This window comes from Tachyglossus aculeatus, chromosome 9 (genome assembly GCF_015852505.1).
Source record: "Tachyglossus aculeatus isolate mTacAcu1 chromosome 9, mTacAcu1.pri, whole genome shotgun sequence".
Classification (NCBI taxonomy): Eukaryota; Metazoa; Chordata; class Mammalia; order Monotremata; family Tachyglossidae; genus Tachyglossus; species Tachyglossus aculeatus.
This window is the reverse complement of record NC_052074.1, coordinates 15,647,941-15,672,881: the sequence shown is the minus strand read 5'-3', so window position 1 is coordinate 15,672,881 and position 24,941 is coordinate 15,647,941. Positions and strand designations below refer to the sequence as shown.

General features: G+C 41.3%; 1 protein-coding gene across 1 annotated transcript in view; it reads left to right on the top strand.

Annotated features, from left to right (window-relative positions):
- The window catches only part of HAO1 (hydroxyacid oxidase 1), a 47,039-nt gene extending 22,816 nt beyond the window's left edge, over positions 1-24,223 (top strand). Inside the window, exons 3-8 of the mRNA XM_038751449.1 lie at positions 2,707-2,962; positions 16,179-16,354; positions 19,823-19,914; positions 21,749-21,907; positions 21,986-22,055; positions 23,232-24,223. Of these exons, the coding sequence (XP_038607377.1) occupies positions 2,707-2,962; positions 16,179-16,354; positions 19,823-19,914; positions 21,749-21,907; positions 21,986-22,055; positions 23,232-23,302 (824 nt within the window). The 3' untranslated portion in view covers positions 23,303-24,223. The remainder of the gene's footprint in view (positions 1-2,706; positions 2,963-16,178; positions 16,355-19,822; positions 19,915-21,748; positions 21,908-21,985; positions 22,056-23,231) is intronic.
- The last annotated feature ends 718 nt before the right edge of the window (positions 24,224-24,941 follow it).

The window sequence follows — 24,941 nt, the reverse complement described above, 5'->3', positions numbered from 1 at the left end:
TGAAAGTACACAACGCTTTGCCTTTAGGTAGTGTCTTTATTTTAAAATTCTTAAAGCTTTTCAACTTTATAATACTATTAATTAGTTTCAAAACATACCTTCAAGAAAGGGAGGAAATAGTTGTTATTTATTAAACCTATTTTGCAGATTGATAAACTGTAACTTTTACAAAATTGCCAAGCAAATAATAATCAGCCTAACTCTCAGCGCAGATAATAAGACATAGTGTGCAGTCATTTTGAAGTTGTAATTTTGTTCTCTATTGCAGTTTCAGGGAGATGTTTAGGTATTTTAGGTACTTAAATGATGGTAAGAAAAATGGTCCTCAAAAAATGGACTCAGATGATGTCTTTTGATTTTGGTAACTCAATTTCTGGTCAGTTCATTCATTCATTCATTCAATAGTATTTATCGGGTGGAGAAAGTACCTAGCAAAGTTGGATAGACAGCAAATCTGACTAATTATTTTCAACATATCATAAATTTGAAAACTTTTTAGTAATTCTTTGAATTATTGAGCTACAATAAGTCCTTTGGGCCTGGATCATCTAGATGAAAAGATTTGGCCCAACACAGTGATGCTACTGGAAAAATAAAAATCAGACTATAATCTTTAGTCCCCCTCTTGATAGGAATGAGTAAATATAGATCCCTCCATGTGACTATTTGTTTTGAATTTTATTAATGTATTTTCTTAAGTTCAAGGAGAAAATAAACAGGGAAAAGGGAATGCTTTGTGGATTCTGATGAATTATGATGTTTTTGATGTCTAGTTAGTCTGCCTCAAGGAATCTATGGTTTCTGAGATTTATGACTCCCTTGCTGTACCTTTTGTGGCATAGTAAAGCTGCGAGACAGAACACCAAAGCACTCTTGTTTCCCATATTGAATGCTAGGGTACAAAATTACCGATTTGTTTGAAAAGGCTGTTTGAAACTTTCCACCTTAAGAGATTTGTTAATCCTCATTTAATAAAACTTGTCATAAAGACCACTTTTTGGACATGAAAGAGTTGGTAGGTAAGAAGATGTTTTATACTTATACAGGTCCATTTACATTAAAAAATAACCACACTGTGGTAGACCAAGAAAAATAACATTCTAGAGAATGTCCAAAGGAATAAAAAAGGGATTTCTGGATTTTTAAGGTGCATTTTTCTATATTTTTGCATGAAATGATAGATTACTCTGAAAAGAATAAGTGTTAAATCCATAAAGCATAACTGTGGCTAGTTATCAAAACACATTCCATGACTTAGGATCTTTTCCTGAGGCTGCTTCTGGTTGGCAGTGGATACACTACGTAAGCTCAGAATACACCATTCATACACTGAAACTTACACAGGCGAGGCTTTATGTGTGACTCCCCCATTTGACTATAAGCCTCTTGTAGGAAGGGAATATGTCACCTTGTTTTGTACTTTCCAAATGCTTACTGCTGTTCTCTGCAACCAGTAGGTGTTAAATAAATACTACTACTACTACTATCCACTACTTCTGGATCTTTTCTGCCTAAGGTGGTCTTCAGTAACCAAGTGTAAGAGATCCAGAACTTAATAAATAAGTGAGGCAGTGTGAGGCACCGTGGGTTTATGGACAGAAAACGGGACTGGTAATCAAGAGACCCAGGTTCTAATCTCATCTCTCCCATTAATAATAATAATGGTATTTTGTTAAGTGCTTACTATGTGCCAGCACCGTACTAAGCGCTGAGTGAATACAAGCAAATTGGGTTGGACAGAGTCCCTGTCCCACGTAGGGCTCACAGTCTCCATCCCTTTTTACAGAAGAGGGAACTGAGGCACAGAGAAGTGAAATGACTTGCCCAAGGCTACATAGCAGACAAGTGGTGGAACAGGGATTAGGACCCATGAGGTCTGAGTCCCAGATCCGGTCTCTCTCCACTACGCCTTGCTGTTCTGCTGTGTGACCTTGGGCAAGCCACTTTATCTCTGTGCTTTACTTTCCTCATTTCTAAAATGGGGAAAAGATACTTGTCTTCTCTACCTCTCTGATTGTGAGCCCCAAGTGGGACAGTGACTGTTTCTGATTTGATTATCTTGTATCACCTTCTGCCCTTAGTACAGTGCTGGGGACAGAGTGAGAGCTTAATACGTGCACAATCATCCCATGAGAACACATCCTATTTGTAAAGTTGCCTTAACGTTCTTTAGCAGATGAAATAATTGTTTCCAATTCCTTCAGTTGCACCAAGGAGAAAAATGCACTGATGTACTCTGAGAAGAAATAAAAACAAAACTCTCCAAAGTTTTTCTTCCCAGTCATAGAAAAGAATGAGGCAAATAAATGAATTATGAGCAAAATGAAAGTGTTTCAAAAGGAAAAAGTTATTTCAGTATCACATTAGACTAGACGTCATTATGTCTATAACTTTAATAAAACATATTTCTGCTTAGTTAGGCATGTTAAATGCAAATATATGCTGTATGCAAATAGAACTTGGAGCTACCCAAAATATCCACTTCACACTACAGGCTTTCTCTGTCCTATAAAGAACCTGAAGTCCCCCTGAGACTAGGCCTCCAGTGGGTCTTCAAAGTATATGTGCCTGGCACATAGTAAGCATTCAACAAGTACCATTATTATTAAAGTCATTGTGACTGAAAACTGGAAAGCAACAGTGTAAATTTTTGAAGTGTATTCTTGGAAAGAACCTTTCTGATGGGAGTTGTGCCTTCTTTCTTAGCTTGCAGGGCTATGGGGACAGGAATGATGCTGAGCTCATGGGCCACTTCATCCATCGAAGAAGTCGCCCAAGCAGCCCCAGATGGAATTCGCTGGCTCCAGCTGTATATCTACAAAGACCGCGAGCTCACCAAGCAGCTTGTAGAGCGGGCAGAGAGGATGGGCTATAAAGCCATATTTTTGACCATGGACACTCCTTATCTAGGCAACCGCCTGGATGACACACGCAACCAGTTTCACCTTCCACCACATCTCAGGTACCCACCATTTTGAAGAACGAGGATTAAGTTCTTTCTTCATTAGCTCTGGTCAGGATACAGCTCAGCAGGCCAGCCAAATAATAATAAAGCCAAATCTGCACCTGATCATCTGTAAATTTCACTCAAGCCACCTTCTGCTCTGGAATAATTGGCATAATTTCTCAACAAATTCGTTGCTCGCCATTTGAAGGACTTCCCCACATATCCTGGATTTCCTTCCCTTCCATAGATTGCTAGGGAATGGTTAGTTACCATGCCAGAATGGAGGAGGTTCCCAAACTTCCATTTAAATCCATCCCAGGAGAAGTAGATGTAAAAATTACACTTTTTGAGCAGGATGCAATTTCCCCGTAAGGGGGGATGATGATAAGGAGTATACGTAGGAGGAAGGGCGACTAGTTTGGTTTTAGATAAATTAAGTTTGAGATGCTGTTGGGCTATGCATGTCATTGTGGGCAGGGAATGTGTCGTATTGTATTTTGTTTTGCTTAGTACAGTGCTCTGTACACAGTAAGTGCTAAATAAATACGATTGACTGACTGAGATGTCCTGGATTAGATTCCAGGATTCTGAAATTTGTAGAGCTCCTCACATTACATGCCAAAATAAGAAATGGAAAAGGACACAAGAATTTTCATTTGGGTTCCAGGTATCCAGAAGATCCAAAATCAATCAGCCAATGGTATTTACTTAGTGCTTATCATGTGCAGAGCACTGTACTAAGCCCTTGGAGAGTACAATACAACAGAGTTGGTGGATATGATTAATTTATGCCTCTCTGGCCATTTTATGGTTTTCTATAACTGAAGTGTAATCAGTGGACCTAAGATTGAAAATGGAAGTATATTGAAGCCCAGTGGTTGGAGCATATGTAAAGTAGCATTACGATTAGAACGGTGGTTGGATAATATGCAAATTATCCCCCTGATGTTGGATAGTCTGCTTGAGGGATGCTTTTTCCAAGGATCAGGGTGATGTATAGGTTTATGTTTGATACAAAGAAAAAAAAAAGTGTTCCAGGTTTGACTGACAGTAAAATCAATCTGTACTCATCCACATGAGTCCACTCTACATGAAAGTACGCACACACACAGGCACAAACACTCCACCCCCACTTACAATTTTCTTCATCTAGTCTTCCAGAGCATCACGTAAGCTTGTTCTACATTAAATAAGCTGAACAAATTAAATCTAAACTCTCATCACTGATTAATCTTTGTCTGGGCTTTAGTCTTTGGTTTTTGATTTTTGAATTTCAACCAGAAGTCCGCATATTATACACTTGCCTGGATTTTCCACTTCCTCAGATATTTTCCATTCACATATTAGCCAAACATTTCCGAAATATTTTCCTGTAACCATGTGGTTATACATACAGTGGAAAAACAGTTGTAGGGGCTATATTAGATAAATAAAAACAAAACTAGATCTATAATTTTATCAGTGTACCTGCATGTATGAATTCTAATGGGTTCGAGTAATACGTTGGGTAATGTGAGAATATAAAAAGAGGGAAATAGTGTGGATAATATACTGAGATGGGAAGGATATTGTATAAATTACCTGGATAAAGTACATAATTTCTCAATTGGCCGATGTTATTGCAAATCATAATATTGATGAGAACCCATAAGTACTTTTGCCTGTTTATTCCTATGGATGCAACCTCTATTTTACAGGGTTTATATGTCTTTGTGAATGATAAATCGTAACAGGAAAGTGCACATACACGCAATATATGCCCTGAATTTCTGGCTTGTAACTCTTGTTCCCTTTGGCTTACATGGTGCCACTCTGCAGAGTCGGAAGGTTAGTTCTCTCCTTTCACTTTGTTCTTGGGATATCGCCCAAGTGACGTGGAGGGCTAAAAGACAAAGCCCCTTTTTGTTTTCCGAATCTTACAGGGTGGACGGGACTCCACAGCTTGTCATATCCACCGTCTGAAGATGACCAAATAATTGGTAACACATCCAGGTTACAGGGGATACAGGAAACCCCCACAGCCGGCTTCGTCCTGCCTCTCGGAGGGAACACTAGCTCCATTTGTTACAGGCTTCTGTGCGGCTCCGGCCCCTTCTGGTTAGCTACTTATCGTACCCCAACCAGCACCAGAAGGCAGAGTTCACTCTCCTAATGGGAGGCCCAGGCTTCCGCTCAAGGTCCATTCGCCCAAAGAGCACATTCGTTACAGCACGATATGAAATCTGTCTTCTTTCTGCGACTGACCTTATTCACGGGGGGTGAAGCCCAGCTTTCTAAACGTGAGGTTTGGCAGGCAGTGGAGGCAGGAAATCCAGAAGAGAACGAGTCTGTAAGAGTTGGTTTCTTGCGGGCTTTGCTGCTTACATTTTCTCCCTCTTCAGATGTTTGAGGAAGAGGAGGCTGGGCTTGCTGCCTGATCGTGGCTGGGGGTTCCTGGGATTTGAACTCCCCTCTCCTGCTGATCAGCGCGGAGTACAGTCAGTACAGTCAGTATCTTTGTAATGCGCCCTTTTCGTTGAACGGTGGAAGTTTTAGGGAACGTTCTTCTCCCAGTATGAGACTGCCCTGGGGACCACACAAACCGCAGATCGGCGTGAGTAGATGCAGGGGAGGAAGGGACAGCTGGGTGTCTGGACATGACTTTGATCGAGTATAATTATGCTCCCCTTTCCAGCCTCTGCCTCGGTCTTGATTCTCTCTTATCATATATACTTTGCATTTCAATCAATCCATGGTATTTATTCGGGACACTGTACTAAGCGCTTAGAGGAGCATTTATGAAAATTCATTTTCCTATAGAAAATCCTGGTTTGGGGGCCCAAATCTGCTTGAGGCAACCCAAACTAAAGAACCAACCCAAGATTCCCCTTTGCAGATGGGAGTAACTTTTTCGTCCCCACTTTAGAACCCTCCTAGGATGTCCTCAAGCACACCTGCCTGACAAAGGACATTTCCAGACAGTCATCGCCTGTTCTCCTGCTCTGCTGTCAAAACGGGCTGGGAAGAAGTCCTCAGTGTCATTCCCATAATCTCTAATCCAGTCTAATTTAACGCATTTGAGTTCACCATGCTGAACTGAGACAAATAGTTCTAGCAGGACATCATCATTGGCTAGTAGATAAGATCTCTCTAACTGTCCTAATTATATTCCTGACATTTCTTAAATTCTGAGTGCCTAGTTTAGATACAAGGATAGGAAATCAGACACAGTCCCTGTACTGCATGGTGCTCTCAATCTTATCCCCATTTTACAGATGAGGAAACTGAGGACAAAAGTGGTTGAATGACTGATCCATCAGTCAATTGTTTTTACTGAGTGCTTACCGTATGCAGAGCACTGTACTAAACACTTAGGAGAGTATAATATAACAGAATGGGTAGACATGTTCCTGGCCCCCAGGGAGCTAACACTGTGAAGTTAGACCGTGGACAGACTTATACAGTTACACAGCAGGCCAGTGGCAACACAAGGACTAAATTTCATGCGTCCTGACTGTCAGTGATCTTTCAACTAGGCCACGCTGGAATATTTGTAACATTCCATTTTCAGACACAACTCTCCTGTGGATTTTGTTTTTCTGTGCACTTTGGAAAGGAGAAAGGAATGGAGAGGGCTAATACCGTTTTACATTTTTTTCCATGATCCTGCTTGTCTGCACATTGGTTGTCAGAGAGCAGGAAAGCCTTCTCTCAGTCTAACGATTCTCCTCGGTGCATAAGGGTAAATTGTTGCTCAGTTCTAGATTTGCAGGCTCTAGACTCTAGCCTGGAAGAGGAGAGTAAAACTTCCTATGTGCCTTCAATAATATGATGATTGTCATGGCTAATGACTTGATTACTAGTCTCTCTCCTCTAGGATGACTGAGGATGGAAGATTTTGATCTAGTGAGATGGGAAATGGAATGCAACCTTCCTGCCCCCTTTCTCCTTCTTCATCTGAAGTGGGTGTCCTCTTATTGCAAATAGAGAATCGTTGTCTGAATGGAAGCAGTTTCAATTGTTGTGGGCAGCTCAACTGCTGTGTGGTCTAAAGCGAGTCACTTAACTTCTCTTTGCCTCAGTTACCTCATCTGTAAAATGGGGTTTAAGACTGTGAGCCTCATATGGGACATGGACTGTGTCCAACCTGATTAGCTTGTATCTACCCCAGCCTTTAGTAGAGAAACAGCATGGCCTAATGGATAGAGCACAGGCCTAGGAATCACAAGGTAATGGGTTCTAATTCTGCCTCCGCCACTTGTCTGCTGTGTGACCTGGGGCAAGTCACTTCACTTCTCTGGGCCTCAGTTACCTCATCTGTAAAATGGGGATTGAGAATGTGAGCCTCACTTGGGACAGGGACTGTATCCAACCCGATTTGCTTATATGCACCCCAGCGCTTAGTACAGTGCCTGGCACACAGTAAGGACTTAACAAATACCATTAGCATATTATAGTGTATATTATATTATTAGTGTTATAATAACAATGCTAATGGTATTTGTTAAGCACTTACTATGTGCCAGGCACTGTACTGAGCATTGGGGTGCACCCAAAGTCCATGTCCCACTTGGGGCTTGCAGAATCAATCCCCATTTTACAGATGAGGCAACTGAGGCTACTTCCCCAAAGTCACACAGCAGATATAAATAATAATAACTGTGGAATTTGTTAAGCACTTACTATGTGCCAGGCACTATTCTGAGCTCTAGGATAGATGCAAGATAATTGGGTTGGATACAGTCCCTGTCTTAATGGGGGGCTCAAGTCATAATCCCCATTTTACAGATGAGGGAACTGAGGCAGAGAGAAGTGAAGTGACTCGCCCAAGGTCACCCGGCAGACAAGTGGTGGAGCTGGGATTAGAACCCGTGACCTTCTGATTCCCAGGCCCGCGCTCTATCCATTAGTCCACACTGCTTCCCTACTAAGTGCTGGAGTAGATATAAGCTAATCAGGTTGGACACAGTCCATGTCCCACGGGGGGCTCACAGTCTTAATCCCCATTTCACAGATGAGGTAGCTGAAGCACAGAGAATCAATCAATCAATCAATCGTATTTATGGAGCGCTTACTGTGTGCAGAGCACTGTACTAAGCGCTTGGGAAGTACAACTTGGCAACATATAGAGACAGTCCCTACCCAACAGTGGGCTCACAGTCTAAAAGGGGGAGACAGAGAACAAAACCAAACATACTAACAAAATAAAATAAATAGAATAGATATGTACAAGTAAGATAAATAAATAGAGTAATAAATATGTATAAACCTAAATACACATATATGTTTGTATATGTTAAATGCATATAATATATATGTATTTATATATATAATATATATGTTAAATACATATAGAAGTTAAATGCTTTGGCAAAAGTTACACAACAGACAAGTGACAGAGCAAGGATTAGAACCCAGATCGATTGGATTCTAATCCCAGCTCCATCACTTGTCTGCTGTGTGACCTAGACAATCAATCAGTCCATGGTATTTATTGAGGACTTACTATGTGCAGAGGACGGTACTAAGCTCTTGGGAAAGTACACTGCAACAGAATTAGCAGACACATTCCTTGCTCATAACAAGCTTATGCTTGCAGTCTAGTGGGAGCTTACCATCCCTATGTTTTACTTACGTCATTTGTAAAATGAAGATTAAATCCTACTCCATCCAACTGCCAGCCCCATGTGGGACAAAACTGTGTCCAACCTGATTATCTTGTATCTACCCCAGCACTTAGTACAGTGGTTGACACATAGTTACGCGACCCCCCCGAGCTCCCTTCAAGGCCCTACTGAGAGCTCACCTCCTCCAGGAGGCCTTCCCAGACTGAGCCCCTTCCTTCCTCTCCCCCTCGTCCCCCTCTCCATCCCCCCATCTTACCTCCTTCCCTTCCCCACAGCACCTGTATATATGTATATATGTTTGTACATATTTATTTCTCTATTTATTTATTTATTTTACGTGTACATATCTATTCTATTTATTTTATTTTGTTCGTATGTTTGGTTTTGTTCTCTGTCTCCCCCTTTTAGACTGTAAGCCCACTGTTGGGTAGGGACTGTCTCTATATGTTGCCACCTTGTACTTCCCAAGTGCTTAGTACAGTGCTCTGCACACAATAAGCGCTCAATAAATACGATTGATTGATTGTTTGATTGATTAGTAAGTGTCCAACAAGTACCACAATAAAAAGGGACTGGGGAGAGAACAGGTATTGAATCCTCATTTTATGGGTGCGGAAATTCAAGCACAGGAAAGTTAAGTGACCTGCAACAGGTCACACAGCAGACAAGTGGCAGAGTCAGGATTAGAACCCAGCTCCTCTAACTCCTGTGCTTTTCCCACTAGGCCATGCTGCTTCTCTTTGGCATGGCCCCAAATAGGGCTTGTGTTGGACATGCATTAGCTACTGGGCAGTAGTTGTGGGGGAGATTCATCCCAACCCTCTCCTCTACAATTAAGTCCGGATTGGTATCCCTTTATGGTTTTAAATTAGCCTATCCTCCCACCCACCTAGTTGGTGGGGTTGTGAGTAGACGGAGAATGGGAGACCACTAATATCACCATCATCTTCATTCTCTTGACCTGCAATTTCTATGACCTCTCGCTAGCTTCCCTAAAAAGCTAGTCGTGTATGTCAGAGATGTAGATGGAAAATGCATTCAGGGGAAACAGGATGATTTTCTCAAGGCTGTTGCAGGGATCTAGAAGATTATACCTAGAGGAAAGCCAGGTAGGGTCATGGGATCACTAAATTCCTTTATCACCCATCTATATCAAACGTATATCAAACACCCATATCAAATGTTTCTTGATTAATTTGGTCCACGTATGCTATCATGTTGATGTTTTTCGTTGGTGAAACAAAATACTTTAAAATGAAAAACATGTGCTTTATATGTCATGATTCAAATAAAAATGGCATTCATGGAGGCTTCTGTGAGCCATAGGTAAAATTCTCCAATGCAGGCCTCTGTCAAGTTATCTGAAAACTTTTTCTTGGCTTATGACTTTGAACAAAGTTTCAAAGGAACAACAAGGTGCCATTGTGCACTGAAATTTCTGTAAGGCAACATTCATTCAAGTGTTGATCTGCATTTTGCAGTCCAAGAAAAACAAGAGGTATTTATATAATCTTATCCACGTTTCTGTTTTTTCCTAACCACCCCATGCCCCACAAAGCAACAGCTGAAATGCTTGCAAAAGGAGCGAAGCACAAATACAGATGTTTTTCCTTTTCTGTCATGATGTGTTTTATATTGACCAGAGCATTTTCCTTACATTAAAACACATATTATGGTGTGGGGGGCGTACTGTGGGCAGCAAACCATCAGAGCTCAGTCTCCAATAATCAAAGAGATATATTAACCATTGATTATAGGATAAAACAGCTCCCCTGTTTAGGCAAATCATCAGTGGTATTTATTGAATGCTTACTCTGTGCAGAACACTATACTAAGCACTTGGGAGAGTTCAGTATAAAAGAGTTAGTAAACAAGCTTACAGTCTAGAGGAAATGCATAGGAAATGATTAGGTAAGATTCAGTGCTTCAGAGGAAAATCATTTCATAAATCCACCAAATAAATACTTAATGCCTAAAATACACTTAGTCATATAGTAAAAAAGAAAACTATTTTTGATCTCAGCTAGCTGGGTAATTTGCTAGTGTAACATCACTCCTATGACGGGTAACAGGGAATCATTCTATCATTTTCGATGTTCCGCTGAATGCAGGAAACTACAAGAAGTCTCTCTCCCTGGGAAGACTTTTCATAAGGTGACTTTAGAGGAGGCTGGAATAGTTGTAAGTGTGGCTAGTTCATATCCTCTCAATAATATAAGAAACCCAATTTACAGAGCTGACTGTTTTAACTCAGTACTAGGGCATTTGAAAGGTCACTGTCAGGGGAAAGGAGGATTACGCCTTGGCTAAGTTTACTTGGGACAAGTCTTAGATTAGGTTGAAAAGAATGAGCAAAATCCCTGTTCCTTAATGGCCTTAATGAAATCTGCTTGTTAACCCACTGACAATAAGGGGAGCTGCGCCAGCACATTTTACTGCAGTCTGGCGTGTCTTTGGGACTTTTAGTTTTTTGCAAAGTATTTATTAAGCATACACTATGTGCCAAGCATTGTTCTAAGTGCTGGGATAGAAACAAGATAAGCCGGTTGGACACAGTCCCTGCCCTATATGGGACTCACCATCTAAGGGGGAGGGAGAACCAATATTAAATCCTCATTTTACAGATGAGGAAACAATAGTAATTGTGATGCTTGTTAAGCACTTACTATGTGCCAAGCAGTGTTCTAAGCACTGGGGTAGATACAAGGTAATCAAGTTTGACACAGTCCCTGTCTTACATGGGCCTAACACTCTTAATTCCCATTTTACAGATGAGGTAACTGCGGCCCAGAGAAATGAAGTGACTTGCCCAAGGTCACACAGCAGGCAAATGTCAGAGCTGGGATTAGAGCCCAGGTCCTTCTGAATCCCAGGCCTATGCTGTAGCCACCAAGCCATGCTGCTTCTCTAACTGAGGTCCAGAGAAGTTAGGTCACCCCCCCACCCTCCCCCAGGGTCCAAAAGCAGGCAGGTGGCCCAAGTATCCTGACTCCCAGACTGATTTTTTTGGTTTTTGTTTTTCCATTAGGCCATGCCGGGGCAACACACTTGGTGTGGAACCCCGCTGGTTGTATGGGAAGAACCACAGGGATGGGGAAGGTTGGTAAAATATGAAAGTTCTTCCCTTAAATCTCTTCATTCTTCCACAAATGAAAGGCCGTAACTCACTCAAGGCATTCTGCTGTCTCTCCATCCTCACTTAGGATCACCTCTGCCTCTTTTGCCTCCTGGCATCTGGACTTTGACAGCTGCTTTGTGAAGGAAGACACCATCAGCAGGGTCATACAAGCAAATGATCTGAAGTGGGTGGGCCTTGTTGTAGTCATTATGGAAGAAACAAAAAACACCAAGTTTAGGTATTTCCCCCTAAACCTATGTCTCCATATTTACCTTTTGATTGGTTTGGGACACACTCCATTGGCACTAGAGGATCTCCGTGGCTCTCTTCACCCTTTTACGAACTACCCTGGGGATTTCTTGGACACCTGGGTGATGATGATAACAGGAATGGAGCCTGGAAAAGTTCCATAGTGCTCTCTGTCAATCGTGCTGCATTCTGACATCAACATTCCTTGGCATAGTCTCTGAGGTGGGATTAGTGGCATGTAGCTCCAAAAACATTGGTCTTGTTTGCATGGGACTATCCCTGCTAATGTTCACTTAGAGCAGATGGTAGATTTTTCCTTATGCAGATTTGGGTTGGAAAGGAATTTTTCACTGGAGCATTTCTTTCAAAAATACTCCTGGCCTAAAAGACACATGACGTATACCAGAGTACTTAAGATGGCATTACGGAAATAAAAAAGTGTGATTTCTTTTTAGTTTGGCATGCTGGTATAATCTGGAAATAATAATAATTATAGTGGTATTCGTCAAGAGCTTGCTGTATACCAAGCACTGAGATAGATAAAAGATAATCAGATCAGACCCAATTTCTGTCCCACGTGTAGCTCAGAGTAATGGGTAGGGGGAAATAAGTAGTCAATTTCTATTTTACATATGAGGAAACTGAGGCAGAGAGAAATTAAGTGACTTGCCCAAGGTCACACAGCAAGTAAAGGGCACAGCTGGAATTTGAACCTGAGTCTTTTTTTGACATCCAGTGTTATGGGAAGTAAGTCTGAGACACAGAAAAGAATGTGGAGGAATGGGGAAGCTGTGTGAATCTCTATCCAAGTTTCTGTTGCTTTGTGCCTTTCTAGGGGCTCTCAGAAATATGATTTGACTGATACATAAAACACTTTGCCAAATAAGGAGTCCCTTGTTTGTGTAGCAGGAATATTAGAGTCAATCAGTAGATTTATTGAATGCTTACTATGTGTACAGCAGTCAGTCAATAATATTAAAGCTTACTGTGTGCAGAGCACTGTACTAAGTGCTTGGGAAAGTATAATATAACAATATGACAGGCACATTCCCTGCCCACAAGAGGCGTACAATCTAGAGGGGTAGACAGATTATTAATATAAACACAGTGTGGATATATGTATGTAAGTGCTGTGGGGCTGAGGGAAGGATGAATAAAAGGAGAAAATCAGGATGACACGGAAGGGAATGGAGGAAAAGAAAAAAATGAGGACTCAGGGAAGGCTTCTTGGAGGATATGTGCCTTCAATAAGGCTTTGAAGGTGGGCAGAATGATTGTCTGTAAGATCTGAAGAGGGAGGGCTTTTCAGGCCAGAGATGGGATATGGGTGAGGGGTCAGCAGTTAGATGAGATAGAGGTACAGCGAGTAGATTGGCATTGGAGGGGCGAAGTGTGCTGTCAGAGTTGTAGCAAGAGAGCAGCGAGGTGAGGTAGGACGGGGCAAAATTGAGTGCTATGAAGTAGATGGTAAGGAGTTTCTGTTTCATGCGGAGGTGGATGGGGAACCACTGGAGGTTCTTGAGGAGTGGGGAAACATGTCTGGATGATTTTGTAGAAAAATGATCCAGGCAGCAGAGTGAAATATGGACCAGAGTGGGGAGAGACAGGAGGCTGAGGGTCATCAAGGAGGCTCATGCAGTAATCAAGGCAGGAGAAAGGTAAGTGCTGGCATTAACATGGTAAAAGCTTGGATGGAGAGGAAAGGGTGGATTTTAGTAATGTTATGAAGGTTGAACCAATGGGATTTAGAGATAAATTGAATATGTAGGTTGAATGAGAGAGAGGACTCAAGGATAATGCCAAGGTTATAGGCTTGTGAGGCAGGAAGAGTGGTGGGGATGTCTAAGCAATGGAAAAATCTGGAGGAGGGTTTGGGTAGGAAGATACAGATACAGAGTTCTCTTTTGGATATGTTAAGTTTGAGTTAAGTGGGAGTAGGACACTCAAATAAAGATGACTAATGTGAGACTGCAGGGAAAAAGAGAGATCAGGGCTTAGTACAGTGCTCTGCACACAGTAAGCGCTCAATACTTATGATTGAATGAATCAGGGCTGGAGATGTAGATTTGGGAATCATCCGCATAGTGGTGGTTGAAGCTGTGGGAATGAATGATTTCTCCAAGGGAGTGGGTATAGATGGAGACTAGAAGGGGACCCAGAATTGAACTCTGAGGGACATCCACGGTTAAGGGGTGGGAGGCAAGGGAGGTGCTCACAAGAGACTGAGGATGAGCAGCCAGAGAGACAGGAGAAGAGCCAGGAGAGGACAGTGTTGGTGAAGCAGAGGGTGGAGAAGGGGCTGTTCTCAGTGTAAAAGGCAGCTGTGTGTATACCTCTGAACCACGGATGTGGGAGAGTTTAACAGAGGGAAAAGATAGAATTCCTGCCCTCAAGGAACTTCAATCAAATGGGGGAGACAGAAAAAATATTTACACTTAGGAAGAGAAAGAGAATGCCACCTTTCTTCCATCTTTCCAAATGTTTGTTTTCATTTTATTGAGGAAAAGTTTTCAGGAAAGCTGTCAAGTTGGCCACAGAAAAATGCCAATTAGTGTGTAGGTTCTCTCCATTTTCTGTCCTGGCCATATACTCCTCCTATGTCTTAACAAACAACATGAATTACGGGAGAAAGGAGATAAAAGCACAGTTCAGAGTGTGTCAAATTGAGCAATATAGTACAATTTGAAATCACAGACAGGTTAAAGTGTATGTCCCTTAGGTACAAAGCCACCACTACTAGTAGAGAGAGCCTACCTTTGGGTGCTGATGTAGTTAATAGCATTTATTAAGCACTTATTGGGTAAGAGTACAATACTATGCACTATGAGAGAATGCACAGTTGAGAGTTAGCCACATTCACGATCTAACCAAAAATTGTGTCTGAAGACACTCTGTGCAACAGACAATTCAGTGCATAGAGTGTGAGTTTCCTACAAAGATTGCCATTTTAGTTTTTTGTGGTATTCGTTAAGCACTTACTATGTGCCAGGCGCTGTTCAAAGTGCTAGGGTAGATAAAAGGTAATCAGGTTGGACAGCCTGTATCCCACATGGGGCTCACTGTCAATCCCCATTTTACAGATGAGGTAGCTGAGGTAAAGAGAAGTGAGGTGACTTGCCCAGGGTCACACAGCAGACAAGTCGCAGAGCTGGGACTAGAACCCAGGTCCACTACTCTTGGGGGGTGTATTTTTAGTGAGTTTGTCCACTCTTAACAACATATTTCCATTCCTCATTAGAGTTGCTCAGTCACATTTCTCTATTGCTGTATTGTACTTTCCAAGCGCTTGGTAGAGTGCTCTGCACAAAGTAAGCGCTCAATAAATACGCTTGAATGAATGAATGAATGTGTGTTGCTGAATGCTCCTAATTTCTCTTCAGTAATTTAATGGCCCACGTTCGAGGTTGCCAACTTGCATGGACTTTTGTTTAAGCTCAGATAAGTGTGCCCCACTATAGGTAGGACATGAACTGGTTTTGATTGTTGCCCCAGGCCATCCCTTAAGCCACAATTTTATCCAATCACTTTATTAGTAAATATTTTTATTTCTCAGTCCCCGATAAGAATGTAAACTCCTTGTGAAAAGGCGTATGCCACTGCTTTCAGTTGTTTTCCCCAAGTCTTAAAGAAATGCATTACTACTTCTACTAGTCAGTCAATGGTGTTGAGTGCTTACTGGGTATATGTTGCCAACTTGTACTTCCCAAGCGCTTAGTACAGTGCTCTGCACACAGTAAGTGCTCAATAAATATGATTGAATGAATGAATGCAGAGCACTGAACTAAGCACCTGGGAGAGTACAGTACAACAGAGTTGGCGACAAGTTCCTATTACTCTACTACAACTACTGAGCATCTTCAGTGTATTGATTGACATCTGATTGTGGGCAGAGTAAGCAGTTGTTTGGGGAGAGTACAAGACAATCGAGGTGGTAGACATGATTCCTGCCCTCAGGAAGATTATAGTTCACTTTGAAAGAATTGTTCTGGCCTAACAAGTATTTATGCTCCTTTACACTGTACTGTTTGGGGGGGAAACTAGAACCCTCATCCCCTCCATACTTCGAAATGCTTGAATCTGCCAGATAAGTTTACTGCAGAGGCCCTATAGGAGAGCAGGGTTTATGTGTGCATGAGGAATGGAGATGTTCAATGAACTCTCGGAGGATTAATCATTTTTCATTTAAAGCCTTATATTATGATTTTCTCTGTACTATTTGAATGCTCTTTTTTTCCCCCTCATCCATATTTCATTTCAGGATGAAAAATTTTGAGACGAGTGACTTGGCCTTCTCTTCCAAGAAGGGATATGGGGATAAGAGTGGACTTGCCGGCTATGTTGCTCAAGCCATAGATCCTTCCATCAACTGGCAGGATATTAAATGGCTGAAGGGACTGACTTCCTTACCGATTGTTGCCAAAGGTATTCTTAGAGGTATGTCCATTCTTTGGTTAGGAAAGTTGTTGCTTTTTATTTAAAGAAAATGAGGATTCGACACTTGTTCTCCCCCCTACTTAGAGTGTGGACCCCACATGGAACAGGGATGGTATCAGACCAGATTATCTTGTATCAGTACCAGTGCTCAGTACCGTGTTTGGCCCAGCGTAGGATAATGATGATGATGATTATTACTACTAATAATTATTGTGCCCTTCCAAGTACTTAATACAGTGGTCTGGACAGGGTAAGTGCTCATTAAATACTACAAATTTACTTCCAGTTTGTATCTCTATAATGTGGAGCTCAACAATTGAATGAAGGCTTACCTCAGCAGTGTGGCTAAATCACGGGCCTCGGAGCCAGACGATCATAAATTCTAATCCCGGCTCCACCACTTGTCCGCTTGTGTGACCTTGGGCAAGTTACTTCACTTCTCTGTGCCTCAGTTACCTTATCTGTAAAGTGGGGATTGAGACTGTGAGCTCCATATGGGACAGGGACTGTGTCCAAATCGATTTGCTAGTATCCAGTCCAGTACTTAGTACACTGCCTGGCACATAGTAAGCACGTAGCAAATGCCATTATTATTATTATTACCAAAAAATATCAAATGGACAGCTCTCTTTGAGTCACCATACTCAGGATTCAGAGTATAGTTTTTACAATGAATATTTTCCCACGGTGATAGAGATATGAATCAGTCCACCGAGATGGATTGTCCTCTCATGAAAGCCTGCAGAAATTCCTTAAATTCTGAGTTCCTACATCCGTGGGTTGACCTCCATACATTTTTTAAACTACACTGCCACTATAAGTAAAGCGAAAGAAAAAAAGAATTCTTCCTAAATAAACCAAAAAAGAGAAGACATTTAAATGGCAAGGGAGATGTTAAATCAATCCAGCGATGTCTAATTTGTAAACATACAGTTTATACTATCCAGTTTTTATGTAACTATTTGTTCCATTTATTTAATAAACAAAAAGCATTTCTATGGTAACCACTGAATCAAGTAACAAGTATGGTAACTCCGCATTTCAAGCAACATAATCTGGATTAGCTGATGGTCAGCACTCACAGATCTCTTTATTTTTCTTAGGTTTATCCCATGTTTCTCCTCCCATTCAATACAGTCTATACCAAGATATTCTCCATTTTTGGGTTTCATTTGATCCCCAAGATGAGTAAATATGTTTGGGGAGACCTGGGATGATGGTTAGTTGGAAAGATCTGGACAATTATGTTTCTTTAGTACCCCCATTTTAGGATAATGGAATGCAAGATGTAATCTTTTAGTATGGTCGATTTCTGTTTTTGGAAAACTCCAAAACAAACTACAAACATACACTTGAGGACAGTATTTGGCTTTAATCTGTCCCATGCAAACAAACAAATGGTCTCTATGGATAAAGTCATAACGGTTATTAATGTGTGTATCTGATTTGTTGGGTTATTTTTTAACTAACTCGTCTCATCTTTCATCGTGAACTTTTCTAAAAAAAACTTATCTCGACTTTGCTTCTCAAGCAGTGTGATCTTAACCAAATGTTTTAGCAGAAAACACATCCAATATTCATAACTTCTGCAGATTGTAACGTATGGCACAGACAAAATCATCATCAGCAGTAGTGTTTACTGAGCAACTACGGCAGGGGAAGCATTTTACTAGACATTTGAGAGACTACAAAACAGAAGTAAGAATGTCCGCCTCAGTGACTTTAAAATTTAATGAATATAAATAAGGTACAATGTAATTGGAACTTGGATTTGCACCCTCTATTCACGTTTTCCTCAGCCCCAGAACATCAATGCACATATCCATAATTTATTTATATACACTAATGTCTGTCTCCTCTTGTAGACTGTAAGCCAAAGTGGGCAGGGAATTTGTCTACCAGCTCTGTTATACTGCATGTATAACACTACCCCAAGGGCTTAGTATAGTGCTTTGCACACAGTAAATGCTCAGTAAATACAATTGATTGATTGATTGAGGAGTCCTGGTTTGGAGTCATATGGCACAATTTCTAGTCCTGGCTCTTCCACAACTTGGTTGCATCACCGTAGGACAATCAACAGAAGCAGTGTGGTCTAGTGGAAAGAGCACGGGACTGAGAGGCAGAGGATCTGGGTTGCAATCCAGGCTCTGCCACCCGTCTGCTGTATGATCTTGGGCAAGTCACTTAACTGCTCTGTGCCTCAGTTACCTCGTCTGTAAAATTGAGATTAAAATATCCTCTCTCCAATTTAGACTGTCAGCTCCATGTTGAGCAGGGACTATGTCCAACATGATTATCTTGAGCCTGCCATGCAGTCAGTGCTTAACATGAAACCCTCAAAATAAAATAACTTCACTGTAGCTCAGTGTCTCCATCTGGAAAATGATATATTACTCGCCCTTGCTAATACCAGGATTTTCATTAAAATTGTGGTGAAATAATGTAGGCAATATCCAAATGTTGTGAATTGCGAAAAGGTAAGTATGTCCTTAGACCAGTATAACCCTTTGAAAAAATAGGGTCTGAAGTTTGGAGATGCTAATCTTTCTTAGGAAGGGCCTGAGATTTGATATTTTAGGAAACCTGGATGCTTTAAATTTACTAATCCATTGCCTAATCCATTTTTTATGACACCTTCCATCATCATCATCCACATCATCAAGGGTATTTATTGAGCTCTTTTATGTGCAGAGCACTGTACTAGGTACTTGGGAGAGCATACAGTAACAGGGTTAGTAGACGTATTCCCAACTCGCAACAAGCTTACATCCAGAGAAGTAAATATATTGAGTGGGGATTGTTACTGTGACCATAAAAACAATGTGGGTCTAGGAGAAGTTTTGTAATTTTGTAAATTGAGGATGAGAATTACCTGCTCATCTGAGGTTGTATTAACTACCCACAGATGGCATCCTCCCTATTTGAAGTTATGTAAGTGCTAACCTTACTTTTGACAAAGATTTTGGCAAAAACTACTGATATGATTTGCCAGCTCTGCCGAAAGGACTTTTATTGGAAAATGTCAGTTAAACAGTCAATCAGCGGTATTCCCTGAACAGTTACTGTGTGCAGAGCTCTAACCTAAGCACTTGGGTGAGTAACATAGAATAAGCAGACACAAAGCCTTCCCTCAAGGAGACAAAAATGGATCCTGTACTTGGCTAGGCTTTGTACCCATCAGTCTTAATCATCCCCAGAGGACAGTGATGAGGTTTTATTTCCACCTGTGAATATTCTCCCAGCAGTTAGTACAGTACTCCGCCCACAGTAAGTACTTAAATACTATTTCTAGTACTTACTGGGTGCAGATCACTCTAATAATGACTTTAGGAGAGGACAGTAGAGTTGGTAGTCCTGCCCTCAAGAATCTTACAATCTAGTGGATTAGCAATATTTCTGAGCTGTAATCTCACAATCCAGTGGATTAATGACAGACTCTGAACTGTAATCTCTTATTTCTTCTAGCTGATGATGCCAGAGAGGCGGTGAAATATGGGGTCAGTGGAATCTTGGTGTCTAACCATGGGGCACGCCAACTGGATGGAGTTCCTGCTACAGTGAGTACTGGCCCTCCCCGGGAATTCCTTTCCATTGCAATTTGGGCTTTGGCCATTCTCCTGGGTGGATTCAGTGGGTAAAAGGGACATATCAGAGGGCTTTAAACACAATGAACCCTTAGCTGGGAGAATGTTGCACTTCAGTGAACAGCTAAAGTGATCAGAAATCTGCTCAACTTAGGTAGCATGGGCACAGGGACTTGGGAAGTGAGGGGAGAAAAATCTGAGGAGGAAAGAGAAAAGTGGTGGCAGAGAGAGAAAGGAAAGAAAGGGAATGAGGAAGGGGACTCTCAACTCACAATACCCAAAGACACCATTGCCCTGGAGGCCCTGGCAGGTAGAGGGGACTGCATGATGATTGGACAGTACCATCCATCTCCCCGCCACCTTCAATCCCACAGGGATCAATCCCACACCTTTCAGGAAAGGAGTAGCTCAGTTTCCATGCTACCATAATTCCAGGGGCTGGAGGGCTGAGGATGTCTTGGGGACCCTCCCTTGCTCTGAGGTAGCGGTCTTACATTCCCAACTTTTAGAACATGGGATACGTGGTGACAGTTTGTCATTCATTCATTCAATAATATTTGTTCAGTCCCTACTGTTTGCATAGTTTGTGTTGTTGAATTGTGTGCAGCATGGCTTACTGGATAGACCACAGGCCTGGGAGTCAGAAGGACCTGGGTTCTAATCCTAGCTCTGCCACTTGCCTGTTGTATGCCCTTGGGCAAGTCTCCTAACTTCCCCATGCCTCAGTTACCTCGTCTGTAAAATGGGGATTAAGACTCTGAGCCCAACGTGGAACAGGGACTGTGTCCACCCTGCTTCCCTTGTATCTACCCCAGTGCTTAGAAGAGTTCCCGGGCTTAACAAATACCATTATTATTATTATTATTATTGTTACGAAGTGAATTTTTTCCTGACTAGTTAGTAATGAGTGGCTTCCAAGCTGAGTGATAAAGAAGATAGAACTGAAGCTGGGATAATAGATGAGAGACAATGTAGCCTAGTGGAAAGTGGGTTCTAACCCCGAGTCTTCCATTAGTCTGTTGTGTGACCTTGGCCAAATCACTTAGTCTCTCTCTGCTTCAATTTTCTCATCTACACAATGAGGATAAAATACCTGTTCTTTCTACCTCTAAAACTGTGAGTCCCACAAGGGATAGGGGCTATTTCTGATCATCTTACATCTAAAATGTTCTATCTTACATTTAGATATGAGACTCCAATCTGGAGTTAATTTTGTAATACAAACTCCATGTTAGAAGTATCTTCAGTGGGTCATTTTTAGGCCAGTTCAGTATTTGTAACACTCTAAACAGACTTTGGTGGGCTTTCAATTGTGTATTGAACCCAAACCAGTCAATATTTCTTCGTTTCTTATTACAAATCGGGGAAACATGCTTAGTTATGGCTTGCATCATGGTTAGGAAATAGTGGCACTTATATGTTGATGTAATTTGTGTGAATGTAAGAACAGGACTATGTAGACGTAAGTGGCTCCAAACTATGTTTGGCCTGGTAGCAAAATCAGAAGGAAAAGGGGAAAATTTTTTGTTACACGCCAATGTTTGTAGGAAGTGGGCGAAATTCTTCCCTAAGAAACCTCCTCGAAACTCTTCCTGAAATGTGCCTCCTAAATCCAAGTCTTCAAGCAAACAGCCTATCACGGTTTTGCCCTTAGCCCACATTTTGTCTTTCAAATTCTGCATTCTTATTCATCAAGCTATACTGAAAATTAGGCTGGCTCTCAAGAATCATCTCAAGTTGCCTCGTTTAGGGGCCTGACTGGGGTGAGAGGCAGCTTACAGCATCGTTTGTCATTTTGCATCCACAGATCGATGTCTTGTCTGAAGTCGTGGAAGCGGTGGAAGGACAAGTGGAAGTGTTTCTGGATGGGGGAGTTCGGAAGGGCACAGATGTTCTTAAAGCTATAGCTCTTGGTGCCAGGGCAGTGTTTATAGGCCGACCTATTATCTGGGGATTGGCTTGTCAGGTAAGCAAGGATGGTGTTGGATGCAAATTAGGTTGCTTAGGCTGAGCTTTACCGGATGCTTTCTTGTCTTTTGCTAAGGGTGAGGAAGGAGCCAAGAATGTCCTTAAAATGCTGAAAGAAGAATTCCAGTTGGCAATGGCTCTGACTGGTGAGATGTGAAACCCTCTCTTTGGAAGAAATGATAGCTCCTGTTTTCATCGAACCATCTGAGCAGGCCACCCAAATCTAGGAATATCTGATATACTTTTGCCACCTCAGAAAGCTGTGGTCCTAGAAAGCTTTGTTCTTAATGTATGAAAGATGTAACCTACGGGGATAGAGTATTAGAAAGCAATGTAAATCAAGCCTGACAGGAGTTCTAAGGTCTAGTAGAGAAGCAGCATGGCCTAGTGGATAGAGGATGGTCCTGAGAATAAGAAGGACCTGCGTTTAAATCTCCACTCTGCCACTTGTCTGCTATGTGACTTTGGGCAAGTCCCTCAATTTCTCTATGCCCCAATTACCTCATATGTAAAATAGAGATTGACTGTGAGCCCCATGTGGGACAGGACTGTGTCCTACCTGATTAACTTGTATCTACTCCAAAGGTTAGTACAGTGCCCGGCACGTAGTAAATGCTTAATATATACCATAAAAAATTTTTAAAAATTGATAGGACTTTTGTAACCATAAACTGAGCTGACACTGAATTTGTCCAGTCATGCTGACACTGAATTTGTAAAATTTCTCCAGGTCCTCCGTCTCCCATGTGATTTCATCCAAATACCCCCAGTAACCATTTTTGCCCTGAATCCTCCAGAGGTTTTTGTTCCTCTTGACTCAGGCTGAGTTCCCGTTGTCTTTAGGCCATTATCTTGCTCACTTAGATAGAAAACACTTGGAACTGGAAGAAACAAAGTGAGTCATTTGTCTTCTGACCTTGAAAAATCCAAAATCGATAAGAGTACCCCACCTAATTGCAGAGCTCCTTACTTGACTTTGCCTGTGTAGACATGACCCAAAGGAAAAAGTGCCAGCCTCTGAATCATCACCCTGGGTTTTCCTTTGCTACACAGACAGATCCTAAAAGAAAGCTTTCAGCCCCTGAATATCTATTAAATGTGGCAGAAAGAATATACTCTTTGTGTTAATAAAAATATGTGCCAGTCATTTTGTGTTAAGGACTGTTTGGGTAATAAAAATGGTCTCACGCCACAGAAGAGTTGGCAAGCCTACTTTGAACCATAAACCTTACATTAGTCGTTTTACATTCCTTGGGAAAACCATTACCCGACTGATTATTATTGCATTTATTCTATATTAAATGTATGCTTTATTTTTTCAGGGTGCCGGAATGTAAAAGGCATTGACAAGACATTGGTGAGGAAAAATCCATTTGCTGTTTCCAAGTTCTGACAGTGCACAATATTTTCCCATCTGTATTCTTTTTTTCCAATGAGTGTTTCTTGACAAAGAGATACTGTGCAGAGGGTGCCCATGGTCTGTAATTTCGCGCCACTCTACAATAGACGTCGTTATTCTCCATCAAAATAAAACCCTCTTTTAGTTAATTGCTTTTGACTTTTCAATGTGTGTCCTTAGGAACCTTTAAAAAAGAAATGTGCTTGCATCCTGGAACTAAATTAACTGTTTAAAAGAAAACATTAAAAAGTGTTTGGGCAACAAAATCCACTGAAATGGAAAAAGTTTGATTTACAAAAGATTCCCTCTGGCAGAATTGAACTTGCCTCTGAGATATTCAGGACTTGGCCCCTGGAAAGCTTTTAACATTGGAATTCTCTTAAAGAAAGACACTGATTACTCTCAAATGCTAAGAAGCAATTCAAGGGCCTAAATACCTGAGATCTAGATTATGATCCCCGTGTTGGACAGGGTCTGTGTCTGACCTGATTAACTTATATCTACCCGGCACGTAGTACAGTCCTCTGTTCCTTGGTACATAATAAGCACTTAACAAAAACCATGATAATACTGAATTCCTGGGAGATGGGTCATAGGCTATTTGAATCCAAAGTGGTGGCTGAATACTCTAATGTTGGAATGTCGAGAAGTGTCAGTCTCCACTTCTTCCACCTCTGGCCCATTTCCCTTTGCTGTGTTCAACCTTCTCTGTTTCCTCTTTGCTCACATTCCTCTTCCTTCCCAATCCACTGTGGCCTCTCCTCCACTACTTATATTCTGCCCTACTTCACAATAACTTATTGGAGAGACAGTCACAGTCAGGAGAATATTGGGGTTTATGTGCACTGATAATAATGAATTTTGACTCTCGTGACCTTAGAAGTGGAATTCGGAAGAGTGAAGTGGCAGGATGTGCTCAACGATTACCTTTATTATTATAATTAGGAAGAAAAAATTTTGAGCCCTGCTATCCTTATGATAATTACCACTTGGGGAAATTTGTAAAAGATGTCTTTATATTTCCAGGTGGACAGAGCCCTAAATGTGGCCTACCCTTAAGGTTGTTACCGCTCCAAAATCAGTCAATAAGTAATATACTCGGAGTGTTTACTCTGTTCAGGGCACTGTAGTAAGGATTTGGGAGAGTGCAATAAAATTAGTAAAAATATTCCCTACCTCCAAGGAGTTTACAGTCTCTTGAAAACCTCAAGATGGAAGATTATCCTCTTTGATAATGACAATACTGCAGCAATTTTCAAAGCAATTCCAGTTTTGCTTGTCGCATTCCAATAGGGAATAAATTATTTACTAAGAATACATAGGAACCCAGAGGGGTTACCTCTTCCTTAATTTTTGAAAAAGGTGATTATCATTAGAGTTTGATAATTAGACTTGACAGGCTGGCAGTCTTGCTTTCTGCTCTAAGGCATGTTTGCCTCTTTTAATGTGAAAGTGTAAATTTCTAATGTGAAAATATATTTACACAAAATTATGTATACATGGACCCCTAGTCACCTAGTGAAACAGAACCACTCCATAACTAGAGCATAAGCTCCTTGTGAGCAGGGGATATCAACTTGTTTCATCATCAATGGTATTTACTGAGCGCTTACTCGCTGTAGAGCACTGTACA